General features: G+C 35.1%; 1 protein-coding gene across 1 annotated transcript; it reads right to left on the bottom strand.

Moving 5' to 3' along the window:
- Positions 1 to 2,751: 2,751 nt before the first annotated feature.
- LOC113338048 (transcription factor bHLH68-like) lies at positions 2,752 to 6,778 on the bottom strand. Its single transcript, XM_026583568.1, has 9 exons — positions 6,220 to 6,778; positions 5,561 to 5,951; positions 5,058 to 5,132; positions 4,827 to 4,892; positions 4,644 to 4,709; positions 4,331 to 4,402; positions 4,088 to 4,132; positions 3,664 to 3,714; positions 2,752 to 3,311 (listed from the first exon to the last, which is right to left on the bottom strand). Exons 1-9 carry the CDS (start codon positions 6,459 to 6,461, stop codon positions 3,177 to 3,179), a joined length of 1,143 nt encoding a protein of 380 aa, XP_026439353.1. The 5' UTR covers positions 6,462 to 6,778; the 3' UTR covers positions 2,752 to 3,176.
- Positions 6,779 to 25,876: the final 19,098 nt, after the last annotated feature.

Genomic DNA, 25,876 nt, shown 5'->3' with positions numbered 1-25,876 from the left:
TTGAGAAAATTATTGCATAATTCGTTATGCGTCTTTTTGTTTTTTGTGATGTTATTTTTTAGGCGTATATATCCTTTTAGTGGTTGCATAACTAAATTAGTAAATGCATGAACCAAAATATGATTGCATAACGTTTTATGCATCTTTTTTTGTGGCTGCATAATGGTTATGTATCAAGTTTTTCAAAATTTTCCTTGAAATGATGATCACCTCCTATTTTTGCGCAAAAAACAAAAATTTGATATTGTTGTTTGTACTCGTTATGTAGCTCTCTTAAAAAGATTTCCAACGATATAAAATTTGTAAAATTCCAAGGAGCGGTTTTTTAGATATGTTATATTCAAGTTGCGTTGTCAATTATACCCCTGATGCATAACCCATTATGCAGACACTTTTCAAAATTTCATATAATTATGGGTGTCATGGAAGCAAAAAATAATCTTGGGCCTGACAATAAGAATATTATTATTTTTGGGCTTGCGCCTTAGTTTCCCTTGTGTAAGAATGATTTTTTTAGGGACTATGGTTTTTTTGAGGGGACCATGGTTTTATTAGGCCACCTTCCCTATAGTTATATGGGGTGTCCTAAAGTGTTGAAATGACTAACCTATCCATAACCTAATTTAATTTAAAACTAACCTAATAACCACATATATATATATATATATAACCACCACCACCTCCAATTACCACCACCACCAACCACCACCACCTCTATATATATAGCTTAATTTAAAACATTAACAAAGATATTCTCACAAACCTATTACTTGTGATTGGTTTTTGGTTGAATAAATGAGAAGTAATCATCAAAATGAGTTGAAAATGGAAGTTGCAGAGAGGTTTAATGGAGTTTTTTTTTTCAAAGAAAAGTTCGGTTACGTCGCAAAAAATTAGTCTCAGCCGAACTTTTAGTTCGGTTACGTCGCAAAACGTTCGATTTCGTCGCAAAAAGTTCGGTTATCACGAATTAATTTTTTTCTCAACCGAACTCAGAGTTCGGTTGATTCGCAAAAAATACTTTTAACTGAACTCCTTGTATTAGAACAACACAAGTCCATAAGTTCGGTTCCTTCACAAAATAAGGATATCACCGAACTTTAAGTTCGGTTGGTAGAGCAATTTGATATGTAACCGAACACACAAGACGTACCCAAATAAATTGTTAAGTTCAAAGTTCGGTTACCTACCATTTTATACTAGGTAACCGAATATAGCACTGTAACTTAGGTGTTTTTTTTTTATCGGTGAGTTCGGTTAGATACTCTTTTGGATAAAAGTTTGCGAACCAACCGAACTTCTTACACTTGGAATAATTTTTTTTAACGTAAAGTTCGGTTGGATAGGTTGTTGGTATGAACTTTGCGTACCAACCGAACTATGTACACTTGGTAAAATTTTATTTTCACGTAAAGTTCGGTTAGTTATTGTTTGCAAAGCAACCGAACTTCTAGACCCTAAAGTTCGGTTATATTGCGGGCAAACCGAACATTACACTGTACGACCAAAACCTCCATTAGCGAGCGAGTTCGGTAACCTGCGTGTATGGAAAACATAACCGAACTACACTTTCAGGTGTGTTCGGTTACATGTTCTTGACATATGGTAACCGAACTGGCCCAAATCTACATAAAAAATTTCATTTTTTTGAAAGTTTGGAGCAATTAAACCAACATTATCTAAGTTTGAAGCATACTTGATAACCCAAATGCTCTTCCTCCGATTGTGGTTGATAAAATCCGTCGTTTTCATCTTGAGATTGAGTTTGGGGAAGAATACAATCACCATCTAAGAAATAACTCATATCCGGATCATTGTGAAGATTAACAAATACTCTAGGAGAGGAAGGAGATGAAGATTCAGATGTGCTATCATCAATTGAATCATCATTTGACTACTCAAGATTAGTCAATTGAAAAAAATAAATTATTTTCCATGTTTTTCATCTTCATCTTCTCTAACTTTGCTCTCTCAATAATTCTACTTCTTTAGCTTAATCATTTCACTAATGATTTCACTAATCATTACCCAAAATTAATCAGGAGGGTAGTTTAGGTATTAATATAAATATCTAGATAAGGGGTGACCTAGATTTACTTTTAAATGTCTTACTAAAAATAGAACCATGGTCTCCCAAAAAAACCATGGTCCCCAAAAAATCGTTCTTGTGTAATGGCTTGCCTATAACTTTAAGCCCAATTGTGATTCCTTCCTCATGGGCCTCACCCAGGAGGCGATTGTCACGGATGTTGTCATCATGAGTCATGACTGATGTCCTCATTTTAAGCATATGGTCCCAATTATTACAAGCTCTGTTTTATCTACCAATTTTTTTTTACTGTAGTTAGGATTTGTTTAGATAACCTAGTATTTATTTATATATTTTTGATCAGTTAACGAAGTTACCAAAGAGGTATAATATACGCTTCCAGTTTTCTGTTGCTTTAAGCAGCCACAGATACGAAATTCTTACTTCCAGTTTTCTGTTGCTTTAAGCAGCCACAGATACGAAATTCTTAACTTATGGGCACATACCGGCATCACGGACAGGAAAGTGTTACCTACATTTATGTCTAAGCGTTAGATACTATACGTGCATGGAGTTCACATGTGTAGATGGAAGCGCGATGGACAACATCCGAAGGAAAATCCTGAACCTCGCCACCAGTGGTTATATATTCGTTAAAATCGCGAACATCGCTCATTCACAAGTGGTTATGTATTCTTTGAACTCTCTATGACACAGATAAGTAGTTAACCTTAACATTTGAATTACTAGTAGAGTTTACATATACAACAAAGCAATTGTATTAGAATACAGATAGATCGATGAAGGATAGGAAACCCCAACAAACTAATCTCGAATTAGAAAGAGATCAGAGTAGTAAAACTACAAAGAGGCCATGCACTCTTAAGAAAACCCTATTAATTAACTACTAAACTAGTAATATACAGCACATTACATATTTATTCCTGCTAAATCTTTGATAATTAGATAGCATAGCATCATGAGCAATCAGCCTTGATTCCTTGTCTTAGCAGAGTGACTGCTCATGATGTTATATCATCATTCCATGAAAGCTTAATTCATTCATCCGGTGGATACTTCGTCCATTCGGTACCACGGTACTGTACGTGCTGTTGATGACCTAATTAACACCTGTGTTTCCAGGTGCTTATCGGAAGCCTCCACCGAGCGTTGGAGCCCAGAAATCCGCCCCATTATCACTTCCTACTTGAAGTGTACACGCGAGTGGAACTAAACATAACCCTCTACTCCTCAAGTCCATCTTGGGTGCATTCTCGGAATCCTAAAAAAATTTCATCAAAAAGAACACAGAATTTGACTTCAGAACAACTAATACAATAAGACATTTAGTTGCTGAAATAATAGTATGTACAATTTATACATAGGAAGTACTAGCTCTAGTAAGTTCGCTTGCACGAGGGTCATTAGTATCACACCCAACGATTTTACCGAAGTAGTATAGGGGAATCTGCTCAACGCTAGCTAGTACTAGTAGTATTGAGATTTTCATTTTCTTAAGCGGCTATTACCTTACCTCCTTGTACACTGACCCTCGTGCACTTGTCGGGTTACATATATTATTTGCAGTCCAGATACCGTAGATATTTATTTGAAAAACAAATGGGAATCAATACCTGATCAGGAACTCCTCTTCTTTTCATGTTATTGGTGTCGACATGTAAGAGCTGCAGGGTTATAATTATGCAACCATCATTAGCGTAGTGATTAAGTTTTTTCAAAAACATGGTAATGATTCTTAGCTATCTCTTTATACTTGCTTTCACATTAAGTTCTTATTAACAAATACTGTAGTACTTATAAGTCAATAAAGCTGAAAACTTCTTTTTTCTTTTAGCAATAGGAAAATACTAGTAAAACTTAAAGCTGATAATAATATTCCAAGGAACAGTAAACAAAAGCCTAGAATGAATAACAATAAAGGGGGTACTCTTGATAAGAATCAACAGGCCTCAAGAATCAGTACTAAATTTCTTCTTTATAGGTATTAGGAAGATAGTTAGGCCATGGATCCAATTAAGTGTAAGATAAATAATTTACCTGACCAGGGTCTTCAGGAAATATACAATTCTTTTCTCCTTGAACCTATAAAAAAAAGTTATTCTCTTTAATAATTTGATTAAGCCAGTGATGAATCAGAGTAACCCATAAGCCATACCCATATTATTGCATGCATCAATTATCTAGTGTTGTGTACATGGGAGTGAGTGAGAGTGGTTTGTGGGTTGCTGCTTTGGAAAAGAAAGAAACAAATATATAAGGATGCGTTTAGGTTAAACTTACAGACTGTTGTTGATGTTGTAGTTGTTGGTTCATGTTTCCTGATCCACTGCCCAAGTACGGCAAGCTCAGGGCCTGTTACATGTTCAATGGGTGGAAAGAAAGACAAGTATATGAGAATAAAGACTAAACACAGAGATGTGTACAAAGTTGAACAAGGAGATAAAAGAAGTTGTTAAAATCAACTTTAAAGAAGTGATGAGAGAAATGAAACTTTAAGTGCGTGCTCTTACACACTGATTCCTTGTTGTTTGCAAAAATCTAAAAGTGATAGAGAAAGAAAGAGAGAGAGAGAGAGAGAGGTGAGAGATGTAACCTCAATTTGGTTCTGAAGGAATCTAATGTACCCAATAGCTTCTAACAAGACTGAGGCTGTGTCAGTCTGCAAAATAAACCCCCACAATTTTAGTCATTTTTTTAAGTGTTTTATTTCTTACTAGTATTAGTTAATTAACAAATTAATCAAAAAAAAAAATTAGAGAAGTGATTAGTAGTATACCTTCCCGAATGGAGAAACTAGCTGGTGTAGTGCTGTTATTCTATCACCTAATTTCTCCTTTCTCACCTGTATAATACAGAAAAATCAAGTTAAGGACCCGGGAGCTACATAATTGACGATCTAGAAGTATCTGAATTGAGAATTACTAGTACTATATTTCTCTTCATTTTTGATACATAAGGAATGTACTGGTAAGTCATGAAAAACACAAAAATAGAGTAATAAATTTACCTTGAAAGTAGATTGTGTAGAAGATTGTTGAACCCTAGCTTTCTTAAATGCCCCACCTGTTGCAGTGCTATTACACTACAAAAATGGCAAAAATGAAGAAAATGTTAACAAGATTTTTCAGCAATAGATTTTGAGAGATCAGTAAATATGTAACTGAAATACTACAGTAGTACAATTGGACTACTAAAATGGTACTCTTTTCTTTGTTTCTGATCGGCAAATGAAAATATTTTCAACAAACTTATCAGAAGTAAGCGAAAGTGCAGCTTGAAGAGCCAAAAGCTTAAAGAATTACAGACCCAGAGAGCAACAGAATGAGAACTATGTTGCCAAGAAAACTATTATCCCAGTAAGCTATTAGGAATAAGAAATTTTATAGAAAAACCTGTTGATATGCCCTTGTGTGTCACCGACGTTTAATTTTTGTAGCTACTGTGAATTTCATGACTAGTTGCAGCTGAGTAAAATGATCTTAGCTGAAATCATTCTTTAGTACTACGTACCTCAGACGAATGATCTGGTTGCGGATGATGTTTGGTACCATGGTTATTATCAGACTTTGTAGTAGAGAAATCCAACATACTATTACTACTGAAACTAGTAACACAAGAACTTGGAGACGAAACTGGCATAACTTGATGATGAGGAGACCAATTAGGTACTACTCTCCCATTTGATGTCTGAAATTCTCCGTTACTAACAAGACCGTAAGCATAAGCTGCGCTTTCAGATACTTCTTGTTTCACATGATCAACTATAGAACTATTATTATCATTTGCTTCAGATGGATACAAAATTTGTTCTTCCCAGTTCTCTAACTTCTTAACTTGTTGATTATATTGATTACTCAAACCTAATCTTTCATCTCCTTCTTCCACAATTGGTGATCCTCCCCTAAAAGCCAAACAAGAAAATGAAAAATTATTAGAACTCGGCCATAATAGAAAACACTTTGCAATATACATATAGAGAGAGCCAGAGAGAGATCAAAACATGCATAGAGAAAACCATGTAGTTGCATACAAATTTTAGCTAACATGATTCAAGAAAGAGAGAACAGATTATGCATGATTTTACGCGTGTAACATTCCTGATTTGGCAGTAACTAAAGGGGTTGTTACATAGTGACTTAAAAGAAAATCCGAGTGAGAGAGAGATTTACATGAGAAGTTGACACCAAGACTCGGGAAGTTCTTGATGATTATGATCATTTTCTAAGAAGTTCAAAGGAAGTGATGAAGGTGGGTATTGTGGCAATAGAGATGTTGTTGAAGGATTTGGTTGCAGTTGAGGATGGATTAGAGGTGGTGGTTTGACTGTATTGTTAATATTCCACCAATTTGGATTTCCTGCACTCATCATCATTTGTTGCACTGGCAAACTCTCTAAAAACCCTCTATTCATTCCTTCCTTCCTTCGATCCTCAAATCAGTCTCAAAGAATATCTACAAACTAGTACCAGCACTTCTGATAGCAGCTGCTTCACTACTTGCTTTGTTGTATCATATGGAGAAACCCAAACCCTAGCTAGTTTCTTCTTCTTCTTAAACTTCTTCTCCTGTTTTACAGTGAGTTTTCAATACACATAGAATGATGAGAAACTTATTGTTTCTTCTAGCTTCTCTTTTGTTATCTCATCAATCTCTTCTCTCTTTCTTTACTCCTTCCCTTTTTTATGTTTTACTCTCTTTTTTACTTTCTTTCTTTCTTTCTATTTTTTTTTTCTTTTCTCACTTTACTTTCTTATTTCTGCTTTTGGTGCTTTATCACAAAGTGGAGCAGAAAAGGTGGTGGCAGTATTTTCAGGAAAAATTTAACAAAAGTTGTTGCTGCTTTATGTGTTTAATTTGAGTTAATTTGGGTTATGTGTGCTTAATTAGGGTTATGTGTTTAATTAGGGTTAGATTTAATTTTTATATAAAAAAAATTGTGATGCAGATATCTTTAACATCTAGTACTTTGTTTTATGTCTAACTTTGAGTTCAATAATTCAATTCAAATAGACAGAATCTGACTAACTTAAACTATTAACTAGCTAGTACTGATCTTGATGATGCAAAAGATAGCTGTATTAAGGGATTTGTGTTTTGGATTCTATATATTGTCATGTGTATGTCTATTCAATGAAAATTAAGCTAGGTCTTCACGTTCTGTACAATTAAGATATTGGACGGTGATCTGCATTTTTCACATTGCATATCTCTTGTGAATCTGACACTAAGGACACTTAAGGGTTCAAAGGCTTGCCGGGCATGCGCCAAGTATATATTCCGCGTCTTAATGTGACTTCTTGTATTCTTAATGTGACTTATTTCATAAGGAATTTCATTTTCTGTATAATTAGGAAATCGGATGGTGATCCGCATTTTTTTACGCATATCTTTGTGAATCTGCGTCTCAATGTAACTTCATTCGGAAGGAAAAAAACATTTCATGACCAACTTTATATGCATTGAACAAGACTTTTACCATTTAAGGGTAATGAGTCCATTACATCTCGAGTTCCATTAGTGGGAAGTAGATACACTAACTTGGTGAAAGAAGTACTCGTAAGGTAAATGCATGTAACAAGGTACACATATATGTAGGTGAAATCACCATCAACAGGCTTATTATCAAGACAAAGTAACATATACCACCCGTCTCCTTGTCTTTAAAGGTTCAGAAGAAAGAAAAAATGATCAACGCATGTGCACACAATACCAGTCTAATTTGTTTCCATATGTACTGAATATATACTATTTTCCATTACAGTACTTAAATATTCAAGGTTATATATTGTATGTTTTGCTGATCTTGTTGAGCTTCAATATGTTTGTTTATAAGTAGAGCTTCATTACAGATATAACAAGATAATGGCAAACAAAGATTCAAACTAATGGAGAAAACAACAAATGGTGGGTGGCTCAAATTCAAAGAAGTCAAGAACCCTATAAAGAGGGAGCCTCATCTACGGCAAGGTTTTGGAACAATCTAAATTTAGAAAGGGATGATTGAATGGACCATGAACCCAATAGATACTAGCCATGTGTAACGAAGAAAACATTTTTTACTGGTAGGTTTACTAAAAAGATGAAGGGATGACCTATAACAAGCATTACAGTCTATCTCAATTTGCAGTCTCATGTATGTATAAAATTTTGTTAGTTGTTTTCACCTTTCGGTTACGTTTATATGGCTCACAATCATTAGGGGGTCCAGAAAACGATAAGAGTACAGAAGGTATATTATGGGCATATAACAAAGACATATATATACAGCTGAAATAACTTGAATACCCTCTACATCTAATAGTGACCCTTTCCTTAGCGTGGGAGATGGTTGCAGAGGACCAAGGCGTGCAGCCATCATTTATCTGATGAAGGGTGCAGAAAACACCTACATGAGTGCTACACTCCACATGAGACTACTTGTATTCGCTAATTAGGTAGGTTTTACTATCATCTAGCTCTAGACTCCAAAATCTGGTGCAACGTTCAGCTTAATTCCTTCAAGGTCTAGAGTTCTTTCGCGGAGGGATGTAGCATGAGCTTTAATATATTCCACAAATTAATTAAATTGATACGTACAAAAATATTAGCCTGAGAGAATTATGTATTAGTAATTGGAACACTCCCCAATTAATTTGTAAAGCTTATTTGTGCATATTTTCATAAATCTATCCCGTTTGTCATTTTAATCATTGTTTAGTTCCCATATATATCAGGAAAAGAATTGTGATAAGTTCTACATTCAATCTTGATGCCCACCGGTAAAGAGACAAACAATTTCGTCGGATTTATGAAGTGTTCAACGCTGTTGTTACAAAACCAAGCTGGAGAATATAATAACGCGTACCCAGCTGCACAAAGAATTTAGCTCAAAAACAAATGAAATGACAGAAAAAAATATGGTTATGTAGATCATTTGGAATTGAAATCCATAAAAAGGTTAACACAACAGAATTTTAGACTGTGCAAGTCGAATAATACGTCCTCCCAAGATATACTACTGTATATAATTTGCTAATAATATTCAAACTAAAAATATTCTGTGAGATTAAATAATTGCTTATGTGCATAATGACACAAATATCATATAATAATACAAATACATTCCCTTTGGAACGCTAAATTTAACTAGCAAACAAAACCTAAAATCTGAATTCATCCTTGAGTGTCATAATTATGCTCTCTGCCACTTACTATTTCATTCATTTTTTGGGAGTTAGGGATGGATGGAAGAGACTGTCCGTACTGCCAAATCTTTGTCGGAGGCACCATGTCTTTTCCTTCTCAAACACATACCTTTATTTCTCTTTTTGCATTTATAAAATAGATATACAATACTCGTACAGGATTATTAAAATGTAATCAATTATACATTTCTCATCTATAATCGGCTGTGCTAGGTGTGTGTCTGATCTATCTCTCATTTAGTTATACAATCAATTATTAGATCATATAGGAGCCGTCCGTCCCCGGAATGGTTCCATTTTTGCCTCTGTATGCAAGGCCAGCACTATGGTGTGAGGCTTTTTATAGCTTTAGCTACACTGTAGCTAAAGGGAAGCACTGTGGCACATTTTTTTGCTATAACGTAGCCAACCGTTTTAGCTTAGCTTAGGTAGTGAGGGACGCAGATCTGATCTCATTCGAGTTAAAAAACAGACGATGAAAGCTCAACTTATGTACTCTCTCCGTTTCAAAAAGATATGCTGGTTTGATTTATAAATTACACAATTTTTTGAAACAAAGGGAGCAGTAAAATTCAGTTTTTGTAAAATAACATCACAGATCTACCGCTTAGGCTTAATATTTCTGAAAAAATGTTAGACCATAGTGTTTGGCTCAAGGGTCGTTGAAGATTCAGACCCTCGTAATAATAGCTGCTATTTCCACAGTATATAGAGAATATGATGTAATAATTTCATATAATTGAAGTTTTGTTTTTGCTTGGTACTAATATGATGTAATAATTTCATATAATTGAAGTTTTGTTTTTGCTTGGTACTAATATCGAAAAAAGGGTCATTTGTCCAAATATTTTAAAACATGGTTCTAATGGACTAGTAAAAATTAGTATGGGTGTAATGGACACAAAAAAAAATAGCAAGAATGAAACTGGATTCATCCTGACTTAAACTTAAAAAAAGCGGGGATGAAACTGGATGCATCCTGATGTAAATTAAAAATAAGAAAAGTATTTGAAAATGGGTGGGATGAAACTGTTTACATCTTGGCTATTTTTACATTCTCGTCCATTTAAACAATATCAAATTTTACATGTCTTTTTCACCCAGAAATTGTTGATTTTGGTCTTTTTAAACAATTTTGTGTACCGATATATAGCTCCCCAAAAATTTGGTTAAATTGCAATTATAGCAAAACAAATACTTAAAAGAGACCCTTATCGAAATGACTTTCCCTCCTAGCTGTAGGGAAAATACTTACAGAAAGAACAAATTAGTGGGAATTATTCAAAATCCAAACAGCTACAAAACTTAGATTTAATGGGCGCGTTTGAATTTAAGTGTTTGGACGAAGCCAACGAATTACTTTTATCTATTAAAAACTAACCGTTATCTGTTTGAATACTAGACACTACAGAACAAATAATATCTTCTGTTTTCTGTTCGGATGGAAACAAATAGTTAGTTGAACATCTTCTCTGTTTGTAATAGCTCTTTGTCTCACAATTTTGATTGTTCTGCGGAACATCTTCTCTTATCATATTCTTTTTTTTCCATGAGCAATTTTGTATACTGGCGCGAAGTCATTTTTTTTTGTTTTGTTTTTTTTGTTTTTTTGAAGCATGATAATTTCTCTTTTTGATTGACAAGTCAAGGCGTCCAGGGCCTCTTAGAGAGTGCCTCAGTAATCCCCGGGGCGACGAGGTAAGAAAATTTATACATGGAAAACATTTTTCTATTTACCCTTCCCAGAAGACCGGTACTCTCCATTAGAAAAAAAAATGTACGTAGTTTGTTTGCAGACGCATTAATGTTATAAATGTGTCATTATTAAGATCCAAATTAATTAATGAAGCAGCTTATAAAGATTTCAAAACCCATTATTAAAGGACCAAGCTACTTTTCATGTCTCTAAAATTCTGTTTATGAGCATGTGTCTAGAAATTTATCAAATAAAAGTTCACCTGCCCTAAATCTGCTTTATATTCCTTTACCCTGTTTTAGGCTTTGTTTTATATTTTCATATTTCCTTTTGGATTAGTCTCCATTGACAGGAACTTATAAATATTAAAGTTCATATTAAAGGACCCTTTCTTTTTCAAATTTGATTTGAAGTGATCTTTATGCTTTTATGAAGGACAAGTAACTATAGACGATTTCTTATCTTTTACGAGCTTCATCAAAATATATGATCGATTGGTGTTTAAATTTCAGGCTACACTTCAACAACAACAACAAAAAGAAAAATAGAAAAAATAAGGCTACCACACATGAGGTAATCAAACTCCATATGATTAAGGCAAAGGTATGTGGTATAAGTACAGCAAACATAACTCCCTCCGTTTCCAAAAGACAGTCCGTTTTGACTTTGTCAAGATATTAAGGAGACTATGGTAGTTTACATTCCCACCCTTAATTACTTGTCTAATTTATTTTAATAAATATGTTAATAATAAAAACTACCAAAAATTGTATTGGGATTGTAAATAGAAAATAAAAAAAAGGAAACTAAAACATATCGATTTATAAAAACAGTATCAATAAAGATTGTATACTTACGCAGTATAACCTTGATAAAGAATTTAATTTGGAACCATACATACGTTGTCTTCAAAAGGATATATTTTTTTCCCTAATTATACAGATTTCATTAATATTCTAGATTGGGTCTTATTAAAATAGAAATTATGAATATGAAAAATTTAAGGGTATGTTAGAGAGTTTATTGGAAAAATATGACTATAAACAGAAACTGAACACATTTTTGAACCATATCAAAATAGAATAAAGGACGGTCTTTCAGAAACAGAGGGAGTAATTATTATAGGATTTGAGATTTTAACCTGAGGTTAGAGGTGAAAATACAGTTTTTCAGAGATCTACGTATTGACTAATGGCTCACTTAGTAGAACAGTTAAAATTTTGTTACTACTTCCCACGGGTTTTTCAGAAAAAACGACTTAGACTAATTCCACGATGATTCAAGCCAAGCCACGTCAGCATAATTCAAGGGTTCTTCTAAGTTCTATGGTGATTCAAAATTGAACAATCGAATGTTTAATACTCCCTCCGTCCCACTCCTAAGTGACCTATTTGATTTTAGATTTTGTCCCAATGATAAGTGACCTATATCACTAAACAATGAGATATTCCGGAATTATCCTTTTAGTTAATTATAAATAATATATGAAATATGTATAATTTGATAGGCATGTTTATATTCGTTACGTAGGTGTTTTAAAATACTTTTCAATTGTATGAAATTTGCGAACATCCGTGGAGTATTTTGAGAGATAAACCATTTTTAAATTTCACTAGTTATTATTCATAAGGGTATAATTGTAAAAAATGATTAAAAATACTATTTTCCTTTCTTGCCTTAAAAATTGTGCAAATTTCAAATAGGTCACTTAGGAGTGGGACGGAGGGAGTAGTTTGGAGCTCTCTGCCAAGTAGTTTGGCGCAAAGATATGAGTCGTTTGATCATCAATGGATGTTTTAATCTAATGGTTAAACTCTCTGCGCCTTAATTGTTTGGCACAAAAATGTGAAGTCACTGGATCACCATGATAGAGATATGTTATTAATTTGATGGTTTATATGCTCTGCGCCAAATGGTTGGCACAATTTTTTTTTATCCTGTTGATCATTCTCACAAGAAAATAATATTAAAAATTATTATTCTAAATATAATTTAATCGCCAGGAAGGTGATTCTGACCTAATATTATCCCTATGCTTGTTATGTTTAGAGCTGGCAAACCGGCGGGCCAGGACTTACCCGTTGCGGGTTCCACGGATTCGGGTTAATACGGGTTGAAACCAGTTAACAGTCAAATGAGACACTTTTACACATTAAAGTGTCTCTTCTTGTATAGTCTTCCCAAGATCTTTCCAAATGATCTACATTTTGTGATACGCCCTAGTTTTTACAAACAGGTAATTGACATAAGTAATTAGCTAATCCCTATGTTGGTTTGCATTTTCATATGTCAATCATTCTAATCCTTCTTCTTTTTCGTTAACTATGATTGTCATAATGAAAAAGAAAGGGAGTACTACTCAATATCTATAGTCTTCTTTTAACCATGCACGAAATCTTTAAGAAAAGTATGCTTGCTCAAGAAAAGCACATTGAGAATCAATGCTAGATCTTATGACTCTGGATCATCAGTTTTTTTATAATTGTCCCCACGTATGAAACTTCCACATGTTTCACAAAGTTTATAGGCCCACTGATATATTAGATGTGTATCATCTAAGCTAGCTTCATCCACTTGATACACCTAGCTAAATCCAAATGAAGATCTTCTTATTATTAGAGTAAGCCGTATGATGGAGGTCTTCTGAGCTTTAAATTGTAAGTTACTAAACGATTCAAAACTATCAGATTCAGAACCGAGACTTGCACCATCTTTGATTGGGTCTGCTTGACGATTTAAATCTTTGACTTGGCATTTGATTTTGGATGAGTCAGATGGCGGATCGTTTATCATTTTAATTTTTATGGTGTTTGACTCGGCTCATGTATCTGGCTCGAAGCAATTTAAAATCAGGTATTCTTTTGTACCTGATTTGTTGGACACATCTCACTGGAAAAAAAAAAGACTCTATAACTTTATCTTTTCATAGCTCTTAAGTGAGATTCAAGTGTTATAAGTCACATTCGGAGGCTCTTGGTCAAAATCATGTATTTACACCATCATCTTCTTTCATGTATTTACACCATCATTTGCAATTAAACCTGCATAACAGGTTATGCAGGTTTTCTGGACTGCATAACAAGTTATGCAACAAATTTTGTAGATGCATAACAGGTTATGCATCCATTTTCACGAATGCATAACATGTTATGAAGACAGTTTCTCGACTGAATGACATGTTATGCAGTCATAACCACATCATCATCTTCTTTCGTGTTTCATTAACTCCCACGCAAACCATTATCTTTCACTTATTCGGGGGCTCTTGGTCAAAATCATCTATTTACACCATCATCTTCTTTCATGTATTTACACCATCATTTGTAATTAAACCTTCTTCACAACTCATCCAGTATTGCTTACTCCAACTCAATTCACGGCTGAGAGTTTCATAAAAATCTGAAATTCATTTCAAAATCTTCATTGAAAACAAGTTTTGATCATAAATCTATGATGACCAAACCGTGTTCTACAAACCCATTTAGGGATTTTTGCTGCTACCATTAATAACAGTAGTGAATTTAAATTGTAATGAAGAGAATCGGTAGTAAGAGTGTTCGTCGTTAATTCGAAGAAGAAGACGATTTGGTGCTGCTGTTGAGATCAATCGAATTTAGGCATGAATTTGTTCTCGAAATCAATCGAATCTCTCCCTTTTTCTGAGATCTAGGTATAGTGGAGAAGAAGAAGAAAAAAAAAAGACGAAGAAGAAGAAGAAGAAAAAAAAGACAGAAACAAAATTTTATATATTTTGGGTTTGAGAATAATTTTCTTCCAGAATTTGGGTGCGCGCCTGTAGTTTTGAGAGCGTGGGTTTCACAGTAGAGACATCAGGTAAAATGGGTCTCCCTGTAGTTTTCACTTATTCTTTTCCAAATCACACTAGATATAGATCCATTATAATCAGAGTAGGCCGAAAGAGTAAGAAGCTTCCCAATGAGCAGGGATTCAGGGAAGAGGAAGCAATAAAACTCATGGGGTATGAGCTTATGAAACACCACTAATTTCCTAGAGACACAAATTTGGCTTTTCATTATTGTTTTCCTCTCCTAAACAATAGTGCCGACTGCCGACAGTGTTTTGTCATTTAGGTCAAGTTTATAAATTTTCTTTGATATGATCCTTTTCAGAATTTCACTGAAGTTTTTAATATATCCAAATCATATTTGAAGTGAATGTACGTACATTCAGCATATGTTTTATAAACTTTCATCGCGAGCCAGCTTTGCAAATGCGCGGTAAGCTTGTAATGCACCTGAAAAATTCAGCTTTGCAACTGCGCTGTAAACTCTTTTTTCCTTTTTCATTTTCTTAAGCCGCTGAATGAGCACAAAGTGGTGGTACATTTTACCATTGCAAACCCTTCCAAACTCCAAAATTTTGCTGACAAATGTGCAACTCTGTCCCAAACTTTGCCAATTTGATCTAGTATTTGCACATTATTTTGCCGACCATTCAGTTTAAGGTACTAACCAGTTTTTCAACCTACAAACACGCGCAACAGAGTACATAGTAGTAAAAGATGAAATCTTTCCTATCAGCAGCTGGTACAGAAAGTTCGTGATTGAATAGCCCTCCAGATGATGAAATGACGCTTGAAATTGTTGTTTTACCTCCATTCACTTTTATTCACTTGTTTTCATGCTATTGTTTTTGTTTTCATGTTTTTGTTTTCATATTTGTCTGTTCTTGTGTGGCAATTAGTATTTGAGGAGACAAAATGATTTGTACTAAACCACACATTTATGCAAGATGAAAGGGAAAAAAAGGAATCAAACAAATTAAACACTCTTGAGACAAAAGCTGAAGTGATGTCAAATATTGTCATGGCTTATGCAGTTATTCATGAATTTTTATTAAAATTTACTTGTTCCTACAAAAATTAACCCGATTGTTTTGCATGATTTTGTGCAATTACTGTACCTACCTACCAACAACAAAAGATTTAACTAAAATGATATGTGTTAGAATACGCGCATCCAACTCAAAACCAATTGACAATGAGTGGAGAGACCCAAAGGATTATAAATCGCAGGATCTTATATTGCTCAAACAATGTGGGACTAATAATCTCAACACGCCCCCTCACGTGTAGCCTCGTTGGGTCTAACACGTGGACAATTAAATCGGGTGAGGCGGAGTAAAGGCACGGTCTAATGACTCGTCGCAAATAGCCCTGATACCATGTTAGAATACGGGCATCCAACTCAAAACCAATTGAAAATGAGTGGAGAGGCCCAAAAGATTATAAACCGCAGGATCTTAGATTGCCCAAACAATGTGGGACTAATAATCTCAACACCACCCGTCACGTGTAGCCTCGTTGGGTCTAACACGTGGACAATAAATCGGGTGACGCGAAGTAAACGTGCGGTCAATTGACTCGATACAAATAGCCTGCTCTGATACCATGTTAGAATACTGACATATAACTCAAAACCAATTGACAATGCGTGGGAGGCCCAAAGAATTGTAAACCGCGGGATCTTAGATTGCCCAAACAATGTGAGACTAATAATCAATTGGCAACTCAAAACAATGTTAAAGTCTGCGGGCATCCAACTCAAAACCAATTGGCAATGAGTGGAGAGGTCCATAGAGTTATAAACTGCAAGATCTTAGATTTCCCAGACAATGTGGGAATAATAATCTCAACACGCCCCCTCACGTGTAGCCTCGCTGGGTCTAATACGTGGACAATAAATCGAGTGACGCGGAGTAAAGGTGCGGTCAATTGACTCGACACAAATAGCCTGATCTGATACCATGTTAAAAAATACGGGCATCCAACTCAAAACCAATTGGCAATGAGTGGAGAGGCCATAAGAGATTATAAACCGCAGGATCTTAGATTGCCCAAACAATGTGGGACTAATAGTCTCAACACGCCCCCTCACGTGTAGCCTTGTTGGGTCTAACACGTGGACAATTAGGACTAATAGTCTCAACACGCCCTCCTCACGTGTAGTCTCGTTGGGTCTAACACGTGGACAATTAAATCGGGTGACGCGGAGTAAAGGCGCGGTCAAAAGACTTGTCGCAAATAGCCTGCTCTGATACCATGTTAAAGTCTGTGGGCATCCAACTCAAAACCAATTGACAATAAGTGGAGAGGCTCATATAATTATAAATCGCAGGATTTTAGATTGCCCAGACGATGTGGGATTAATAATCTCAACAATATGGTACGATTCAAGCAACTTTTCAGTTCAAATTGCTACCGGAGTAGAAGACAAATGAATGATTGGTTAACAAACTTTGGAACTAAACCATTGACGGTAACAATCAAACAGTTGGTCATGTGTCAGATCCCTACCCTGAATAATATTTTGTCTCAATATCAGACCCTGAAGCTGCAAACCAAACATATCCATTATAATTGAAGTTAAAATTAAACAAATTTTTAACCACATTAGAATCGGTTTGAAACCGTATGATTAGAGCATATATTGAGATGAATATGATTTAACGTTAAGTATACACCTAAAATGCTGGAGCCAAACATGAACACGTGGAGACAGTTATCTTTTCTCAATAATTTTGAAAAGAAGAGATTACACTTTTATTTATCATTTGTGTTCACATGGTGGAGATTTTATTAGTTTCTTCTCAAAGTCTATCCTGCTAGACCACTGCTACATCTAGTTTTACTTGTATCTAGTCCCTCGTACTTTTCCAAGAGATATGGACAAATGGAAGTTTAATTAACTCATAAGGAAGCCATGTCACCCTAATTGCAGGAGTTAAGAGCAACTTTAATGGGACCAACAAACCAGTAGATTTTCCCATTTACAAATATGATAGGGCTGGAAAATCATCGAAACAGATTGACGAACCTCTAAATCAGAGGATTTGTTCATAGTACGCGTCTCAGACAGAATCGATCAACTCAATCTGAGACGTCTGTGAATCCACTCCCTATAAATTGAATTGATTTCAACTCCAAAATCACACCTTCTCCACCTTTTACACCTACAAATTCTTCATAATTTCATTTCAATCTTCATCACTCAATCTCAAAATCTTTCGATCTAAAAAAATGGCTATCAGAGTTTGTGGTCCTAACTTTTCTCTGGAAGAAGATTCAACAATTTGCAGCTTATGTTTTTCAAACAGGAAATAATATCCACAGTAAGAATTTACACAAATGACTTTCTGGCAACAAGTTTTTGCAATGTTCGTTGCAGAAACATGAAACCTGAGAAACCGTGATGTTACTAGAATGTCTGCTCGTTTTTGCAACTTGTGGACATTTTAAATACATCCAAGAACATTGTATCAAACTATGGTCATCCATGAAAAATAATGGGCAGATCTCTTTTGCTTCCGCACATATTATTTGTTTTCCTTTGCATTTAGAAAACATGGTGTTGGTTGAAAACGTTTTCGGTTGAGAATGTTTCTGGCTGTGTTTGGAAAATATTGGTTACAATGTATGATTTAAATAAGGATATATATAATTGTTATAACTAAGACGTTCTCTCATCTCACATTGAGCCGATCGGCCTTGGTTGAGCCCGCAACGGCTAGTCTCATCCAACGACTCTTATTCCACTCCCTATAAAATTCAAACGATTTTAACTCCAAAACCACACCTTCTCTATCTTAATCTTTCATTCTCAAACTTCTGTACCAAAAATTCTCAAAAAAAATGTATGCTAGAATTTGTGGTCCTAAATATATATACTGAAGAAGAGGATTGAGCTATATGCAAAGCCTACGTTTTTCATAGGATACAGAATGTTCAGCGCGATCAAGATATGTCAGACACGTCTTTTTGGCGGAACATTTTCACAATGTTCGTTTCAGAAACGGGGAACCCCGGAAACCTAGCTAGTTGCTGGCAGTTTGTATGGTCATTTTCAATCAATTAATCGCGAGGTTTGGTGATTCCTTGAACGGGTAAGGGAAATTGATCGAGAAAAAATTAACGGTGTAACTGAAGATGAAGTGATCCAAATAGCTCTAGATGAATGACAGGAAACTCACGGGAAACCTTTTCCTTACGAAGCTTGTTTCAACATCCTTAGATTTGGTCCATCTCAATCACATCCTTACTACACCCGAAGGGCTCCCCTTGTCTTTACTATGGAAGAATATGTTACTCTTATTCAATGTTGGATACATATTGTATCGAGAAATATGACCAGTGACTATTTCTGGGAAAGCGTGTTGCAAAGGTTTGTAGCCGGCGAAATGAATATTTAAGAAACAGAAAAAGAGCCTAGAACTAGGATTTGCATTCATCGGTAAGGATGTCGATTGCTACAAAAAAAATTATGGATGGTTCAACATAATAATTCTGGATTTTTCAACGAAGAACTAGTGAGTATCTTAATACCTTTGTCCTCATTGAGCAACTGCATCATAGTTTAATTAAAATCATATTAACTAACTTTTTGTTTATCTGTTTTTCATAAAACCATGGTTCAAGCCTAGTTTATTGAAGAAAACGGAAAAGAGTTTAAGCATTTCAAATGCTTGATATTATTGTTGTCGTCATAAAATCAAGTTATTATATATGTAAGTTTAAGAGATATTTTGTAAAAGGGTCGTATGTTTTTGGCTATATTAGGGTCTGTGACCTCTGGGTTGTAAAACATGTCGTTGATGTGATAGGGTCGTAGACTGACTTTGACCGTCTGATATTTTTACTAGAACACCCATGTGATATAGTTTAATGACCTATATTATCCTAACCAGTTAAATACTTTAACTAACCTAACCTTACGATTACATTTTTGTGATTCCGGGGGTCTAATTTGATGGGGTGGTTGATGTTGACGTTGGGTGGTTGAATAATGCTAGTCAGTTCATGTATGAACTTACTCATTTTATCTGAAGCATGAAACCCCGGTTTCCCACAACAATCGGCACTTATATTATTAAAATTTCCAAACTTGTTTACTAAATCCCATCAATTAGCCACTAACTACCAGTTTTCTGGCAATAATGTATAAAAATAGTAGAATAGCCTAAGAGCGTTCACAGTGGGCGATTAAACCCAAATATTTGGTCTTTTGAACAGACGTAGTGGAACGTACTATCGATCAAATTTTGATCGACGACTAAAACCCAGAGTATATTTGGTCTGGGACCAAGACTAAACCCAAATATAGTCGAGCGTTGGTATAGTCCACGCCCCACCACCAGGCGAACGTATAGTACACGTCCCACACCAGGCGGACGTATAGTCCACGCCCCACATCAGGCGTTGGTATAGTCTACGCTCCACATGGGGTGTACGCAAAGTCTACGCCCCATTTTTTTTTTTATTAATTTTGTATGGGGCGGGCATTATGCCCCGCCCCATTCTTTACAAATTCAAATTGCATGGGGCGGGCTTAATACCTCCGTCCCATTTTTTTTATTTATTTTTTATTTTTTATTTTTTTGAATCTTTCTTATCCGGGCGAACGTATAGTCCCCGTCCCACACCAGGCGTTGATATAGTCCACGCCTCACACCAGGCGAACGTATAATGTACGTCTGACCAAATTTAGTCTTTCCACCGTAGCGTCACACACCAGACTAAACCCAAAATTTGGTCTTTTTTTCCCTCTTTGGTCTTTGGTTATACTCGCACCGGTGCAGTTGCTCTAAGTCATCATTCATCAACAGAAACAAGTTTTATTTCTTTCATGGAAGATTGATACGCAGATACGCTTCACAACCTGGTCATAAAGTGGAGGACGACGAACAAATGAGTTCTTATCATATCCAGTCAGGATATGAACCCGAGAAATACAAGGAACAAATGGTTTCTAATGTTACTGTCGGTGATAGTGGGATTAAATGGAGGAGATTGTGAATGTCTTTGAATTCCTGATAGACTGGTCGATGGGTTGTTTATGAACTAAGTTTGCAGAAATTAGACAGCTGGAGAAGATGACTTCTTAACACAGTGGTACAATCAGGTTCTGCTCATCACGTGTTCGTGATAATGCCTAAACCGCAAAAAAAAGTAGTGGAAGAGAGATCTTTCACCAGATGGAAAACGACCATATGGTTAAGAATTTTAAAAATATTTTAATTGTCAACACTAGTGAACTGATGGTCATGGTATTTGGCTAAATGTAAAAGTCAAATAACGATTTTTTAACGGTCTTTGGTTAGTCTACGACCCTATCGCATCAATGACATGTTTTACGACCCAGACTCTAATATGGCCAAAAACATACGATCTTTTTACAAAATATCTATAAGTTTAAATGTAATAAGTATCGCTTAATATGAAATGAAAGTCAACTTTGTCGGTCTAAATATTTTCAATTATTAACATTACTGCCACTTTTTTTACAAGATATAAACTTAGACAATAATAAGAACTTAAATAATTAAATCTATTATAATCATTGGGCTCCAGATTTTCTTCATTTGACGTAACTTCAATTCAACGCGCTCGTGAACTGTTTCTCCTTTGTTATTGAAATTTCGGTTGGTAACTTTCAAAACTTGAGTTTTTTTTTTTGTTTTTAATGGAACATTTTCCTGGTTTAACATCTAAAACTTGCACTGCTCTTTCCTTTTTACCATTTTTAATTTTTTATTTTAAATTACCACATATCTTATTTACAGCAGCCTCAAGTTTTGCTTCACAGAAAAGACCATTTTCCTTATGAGATATTTCAAGAGAAAAATTAGTAGGAAAAATTCAAGAGAAGATTGAATTTTGGTATGAGTTGAATGTTTGAATGGGTTGAATACTTATAGGGAATAGCCGTTGGACGGTTGCCGGCACAGTTGGAAACGATCGGCTCAATTGGAGCCGAGACTCGGTTCAACGTGGGCTGATTGTCTCCGACCACGTCGGCCGGCTTATTTTGCTTCGATAAACTCATTCTCCCACTATCCAAAACTCAGTTTGTCCATTCACCTGGCTAGACATATCAAGAAATCAGATGGACCCATTGGAGTTGCAATAATTAGGTCCTTCTGAAACTCCAAGACGAACAATGAGTTCCCGAACGATCGGCTGAGACTTTTTCTCAATGATTCGTGATCAGTGTTGGATTCGAACTTCTAACATGAGAATTCAACCCTTGGCCAAAACAGAACTATTCTCAGTTGGTTTATCAGCATGAATTCACTCCTCAAAATTTTAAAATCAACTTAAACATTTAGGCAACCGTTTTCCCTGCTTTGGAGCCGAAACTGGACTAGTATAAGAACGCTCGAGCACTCCACCTCGTAAACCAGATGAACTTTTACCATATGCCGCTAGTTCTGATCTTACCACTCACTTGTTTTCTGACTTTTCACACCCCCACGTCTCCGCACGTGAAAACAAGCGTGAGAGAGAAAGTAGATACTCACAGTCTCACACTGTTGAAAGAACTGTGGAGAGATGTTTGACTCATGTTGACTTGTTTTCTACTGTGAACATGGGCGGTGGTAGGTCCCTTCTAAAAGATTTCTTTCTATTTGGAATTTTAGATGATGAGGTAGACAAGTCATCTCAGGGTGACCTTGCACTGATTCCCGATCTCCGGGACCCACCGTTTTTGTCCTCTCCTTATTCTCTTTTGCGTTGTGGGCGCACCTCTACGATGGCTAATGTTCTCTTTACTCGCGTGTGGCCTCAATTTTTCAAGGCTTTCCGCGGCCTACGGCTTGCTTCAGAAATTACCAAATTTTACTCGGCCTTACCAATTTATGAGATCAGAAGCGAAGACTTTCACAGGAAATTATCAACCCAATAAGACCAAAAGGAAAGGTTGAAATTTAGAATTTTTTTGTGGAATTTGGTAATGTTTGTAGTAGTTGTATAATATTCGGGGAGAAAAAATATTTTCTTCTACTCGATTTTTAATTTTTGGTGAGAATGTTCTGGCCTGAAATCTACAATCATAAAAAAAAATACAAAATTGATCAATTAACGCAATAACGACAATTTCTAGGTGAAAAAGACATATAAAATTTGATACTGTTTAAATGGACGGGAATGTAAAAATAGTCAGGATGTAACCAGTTTCATCCTACCCATTTTCAAATAATGTTTCTTATTTTTAATTTACATTAGGATGCATCCGGTTTCACCGTTGCTATTTTTTAAGTTTAGGCCGGGATGAATCCAGATTCATTCTTGCTATTTTTTTGGTGTCCATTTCACCCATAATAATTTTTACTCGTCCACTAGAACCATGTTTTAACAATATTTGGACAATTGACCAAATTTCTCAATAAAAAAACAAGTCATATAGCATCATAAGAAGGAAAGGACCAAACAGTACTTTAACAGTGACTTAGGCTTGTGGCTTCTCCGGAGGAGTTAGGCGGTGGCGACGGTACCATAGGTGGTCCTTGGCTCCCCATGGGTCGCTTTAGCTTTTGATAAAGGTGTAATTGTTGTTGTTGAAACACAAACACCTAACAACTACCTCTTTCTCTCAGTATTGTCTTTTGTTTACCTTTCTCATCCATAAAATCAACGCTCGGCCCATTTTAGAATCATTTTCCTTTTCTTTTTGCTCCTTTTCTTCCTTGTCTTTTTATTATTTTACTGTATATACTCTAGCAATTTTGGAATATATTGTAATGAATTTCTATTATATCATCACGCTTACATCATGATGACTTAAGTCCCTAGTATCTATCACAGGCGCAGGAACGGTCAATCGAGCGGTGGTTGTTGGACCGTGAGGAACAAACCGAGCAAAGCCCAGAGGGTGGACTGTGGAGCATCGCATAGAGCTGACTTTTTTCTAAGCAACTTCTATATTTGAGGTTAGAGTCTGTTTTAGATTTTAGAAACTCTCAAAATCTACTTGCATTTTAAGAATGCAACAACGCAAAAAAAAAAATGGAGTACCATAAGTATTTTCGTAATTGATTTATACACAAGTAGATATTGTATATCCATAAATTTTTTTGATGTTGACGAGTATTAAACTCAAATTCTTAAGTTTTACCACTTTATTAGAGTAACATTGACAGAAACATAGAATTATAGTGTTACGCCGAGGAATAACCAACTCTAAAGAATAAGTTGCATTCATCTTGACAAATTCACACTAAACCAAATCTTGTTTCCTCAAATCTCATCCATAAGAATAGTAAAATCTTGTGATTAATTTAGTTTATCCTTGCCACAAAATGAGATTGCTATTGATTTTTCCTTTTCAAAAAGATAAAGAGAAGACTCGTTTTCGTGCACTTGATTTGTACAATCTTGACTTAAATCGCTTGTCAATAGATATATAAATTAGTCTTCTTCAAAGTTTTTAGGAAACCTAATGATTAACACAAATGACAAAATTGTATTGGGCAGTTTGACTTACGTTGACCATGTTCAACCAAGTATTATTGGTTGATGACAAAAGGATCAAATAAAACAAACCTATAAACTTAAAGTCATAAAACACATCAACAGTAGTAGAATATTTAACCGAAAGTGGGTGTTCAAACCTACTAACCTAACCCTATTTTTGAAATTATATTGCATTTCTAAACGAAAAAGAAGAAAAGATTGGGAAATTGTTGCTTAGAATGAGGTGAACAAAGAAATATTTTAGATATATAGTGTCTCGGTTTAAATATACAAAATGTAACATCAAAAGATAATCATTTTCGAAAATTCTCAAGTGCAAAACCCTACAATCACTATCTCAGTTAGTTCATGCCCGTGTTAATAATTCTTGATTGGGATAAACATTTCATTATTACTAAAACATCATCATTAAAAGTTTTACGAGAATCACAAACAGCCATATTGAGTATGACACCATATTGACCATTGAGTATGACAAAATGGTTTCAACTAACTGCATCAAGTCTTCAGGAATTTGAAAGGTGGGTGATTCAATTTGTTTTGTTTTTGGCCATGGATAAGAAGTAGGTAATAAGTCGTGTCTCTGGCTTGGCAAGTTTAATCGAATTATGTTAAGAGTTTGGAGGTAGTCAACTGCATTTTGCATAGTTGCGATGAGACATAATATTTCGTTGTTCAAATTTGTCTTCACTTAACCACTGCGATCATCCATTGGTGTGTAATTTTCAATGTAATGTTGTTGTCTCCACTTAGCCACGTCTATGATTATTAGACTCGTTCGAGTCAACTTGAACGAGTCAATTTCAACTATTATCACTGTGACACAAAATATATCCCGTGGCCCATATATTACTTAATAACATAAGCACTGCCTTCTCGAGTTTAAAAAAAGAACAAAAAAGGTAAAAATAGTGGCTCGAAAAATATTAACAGTGTTATGCCTCTAAATCTGTGTTGTTACCTTAAATATGCACAAAACTCGGTCTACTGAATGGTAACTCAAAATGCAATTTATAATCAAAACTAGTGACAAAACACCTAGGTCAACTTTGTGGTACAAAAAATCCAACCATATTATTTTTAATGAATTAAGACAGTTTCATTTAAAAGTGGCACAAAAACTCCAGGTCAAATAATAATGAGCAAATTTAGTTTTGTCTGAATTTCTAAATTCCAAAACTGACCTTTGGTATAAATTGAGTTGTTTCAAAGAATTCTGTGCGGAAGAAAACAGAAACAGAAAACCGAAAACCAGAGATCCAGTTCCGGCAAAATCAAAAAACAAAAACGAGATTTTCTTTCCGTTAAAATCAGATTCACATCTTCTTCTTAGTTTACAGATTCAGAGAAATATCTTCTTCGTTTTTTCAGTTCCAGATCTTAATTCAAATAAGAAGAATCATCTACTACTGATTTCGATTCAATTCATAAAGTCTTTTTTTTTAGGTTAGAACTGAGTCAATAGGATACGGATTCAGAGATCTGGTGTTTAATCGAAGAAGATTATAGAACCGAATCAACTTCGTTTCAGATTAAGCTGTGTGTTATATTCCGATTATTCATCAACGAATCAATCACTTCGTATTGATCATCTTCTTATTCAGTTTAAGTTCAGCGTAGTATTCGGATTATTCATTAAAGAATCAATCAACTTTTCAGGTATTCAATTTTCTTTT

This window comes from Papaver somniferum, unplaced genomic scaffold, assembly GCF_003573695.1.
Source record: "Papaver somniferum cultivar HN1 unplaced genomic scaffold, ASM357369v1 unplaced-scaffold_18, whole genome shotgun sequence".
In the NCBI taxonomy this organism is placed as follows: Eukaryota; Viridiplantae; Streptophyta; class Magnoliopsida; order Ranunculales; family Papaveraceae; genus Papaver; species Papaver somniferum.
This window is presented reverse-complemented; position numbering and strand designations above follow the sequence as displayed.

Bases quoted from the DNA above. Each gene is read 5' to 3' on its own strand.
- LOC113338048 (XM_026583568.1), bottom strand. From the start codon at position 6,461: ATGAATAGAGGGTTTTTAGAGAGTTTGCCAGTGCAACAAATGATGATG. The intron at 5,952-6,219 runs GTAAATCTCTCT...TTTGGCTTTTAG, and splicing joins TCTTGGTGTCAACTTCTCAT to GGGAGGATCACCAATTGTGG. The intron at 4,403-4,643 runs GTTACATCTCTC...AACATGTAACAG, and splicing joins TCCTTCAGAACCAAATTGAG to GCCCTGAGCTTGCCGTACTT.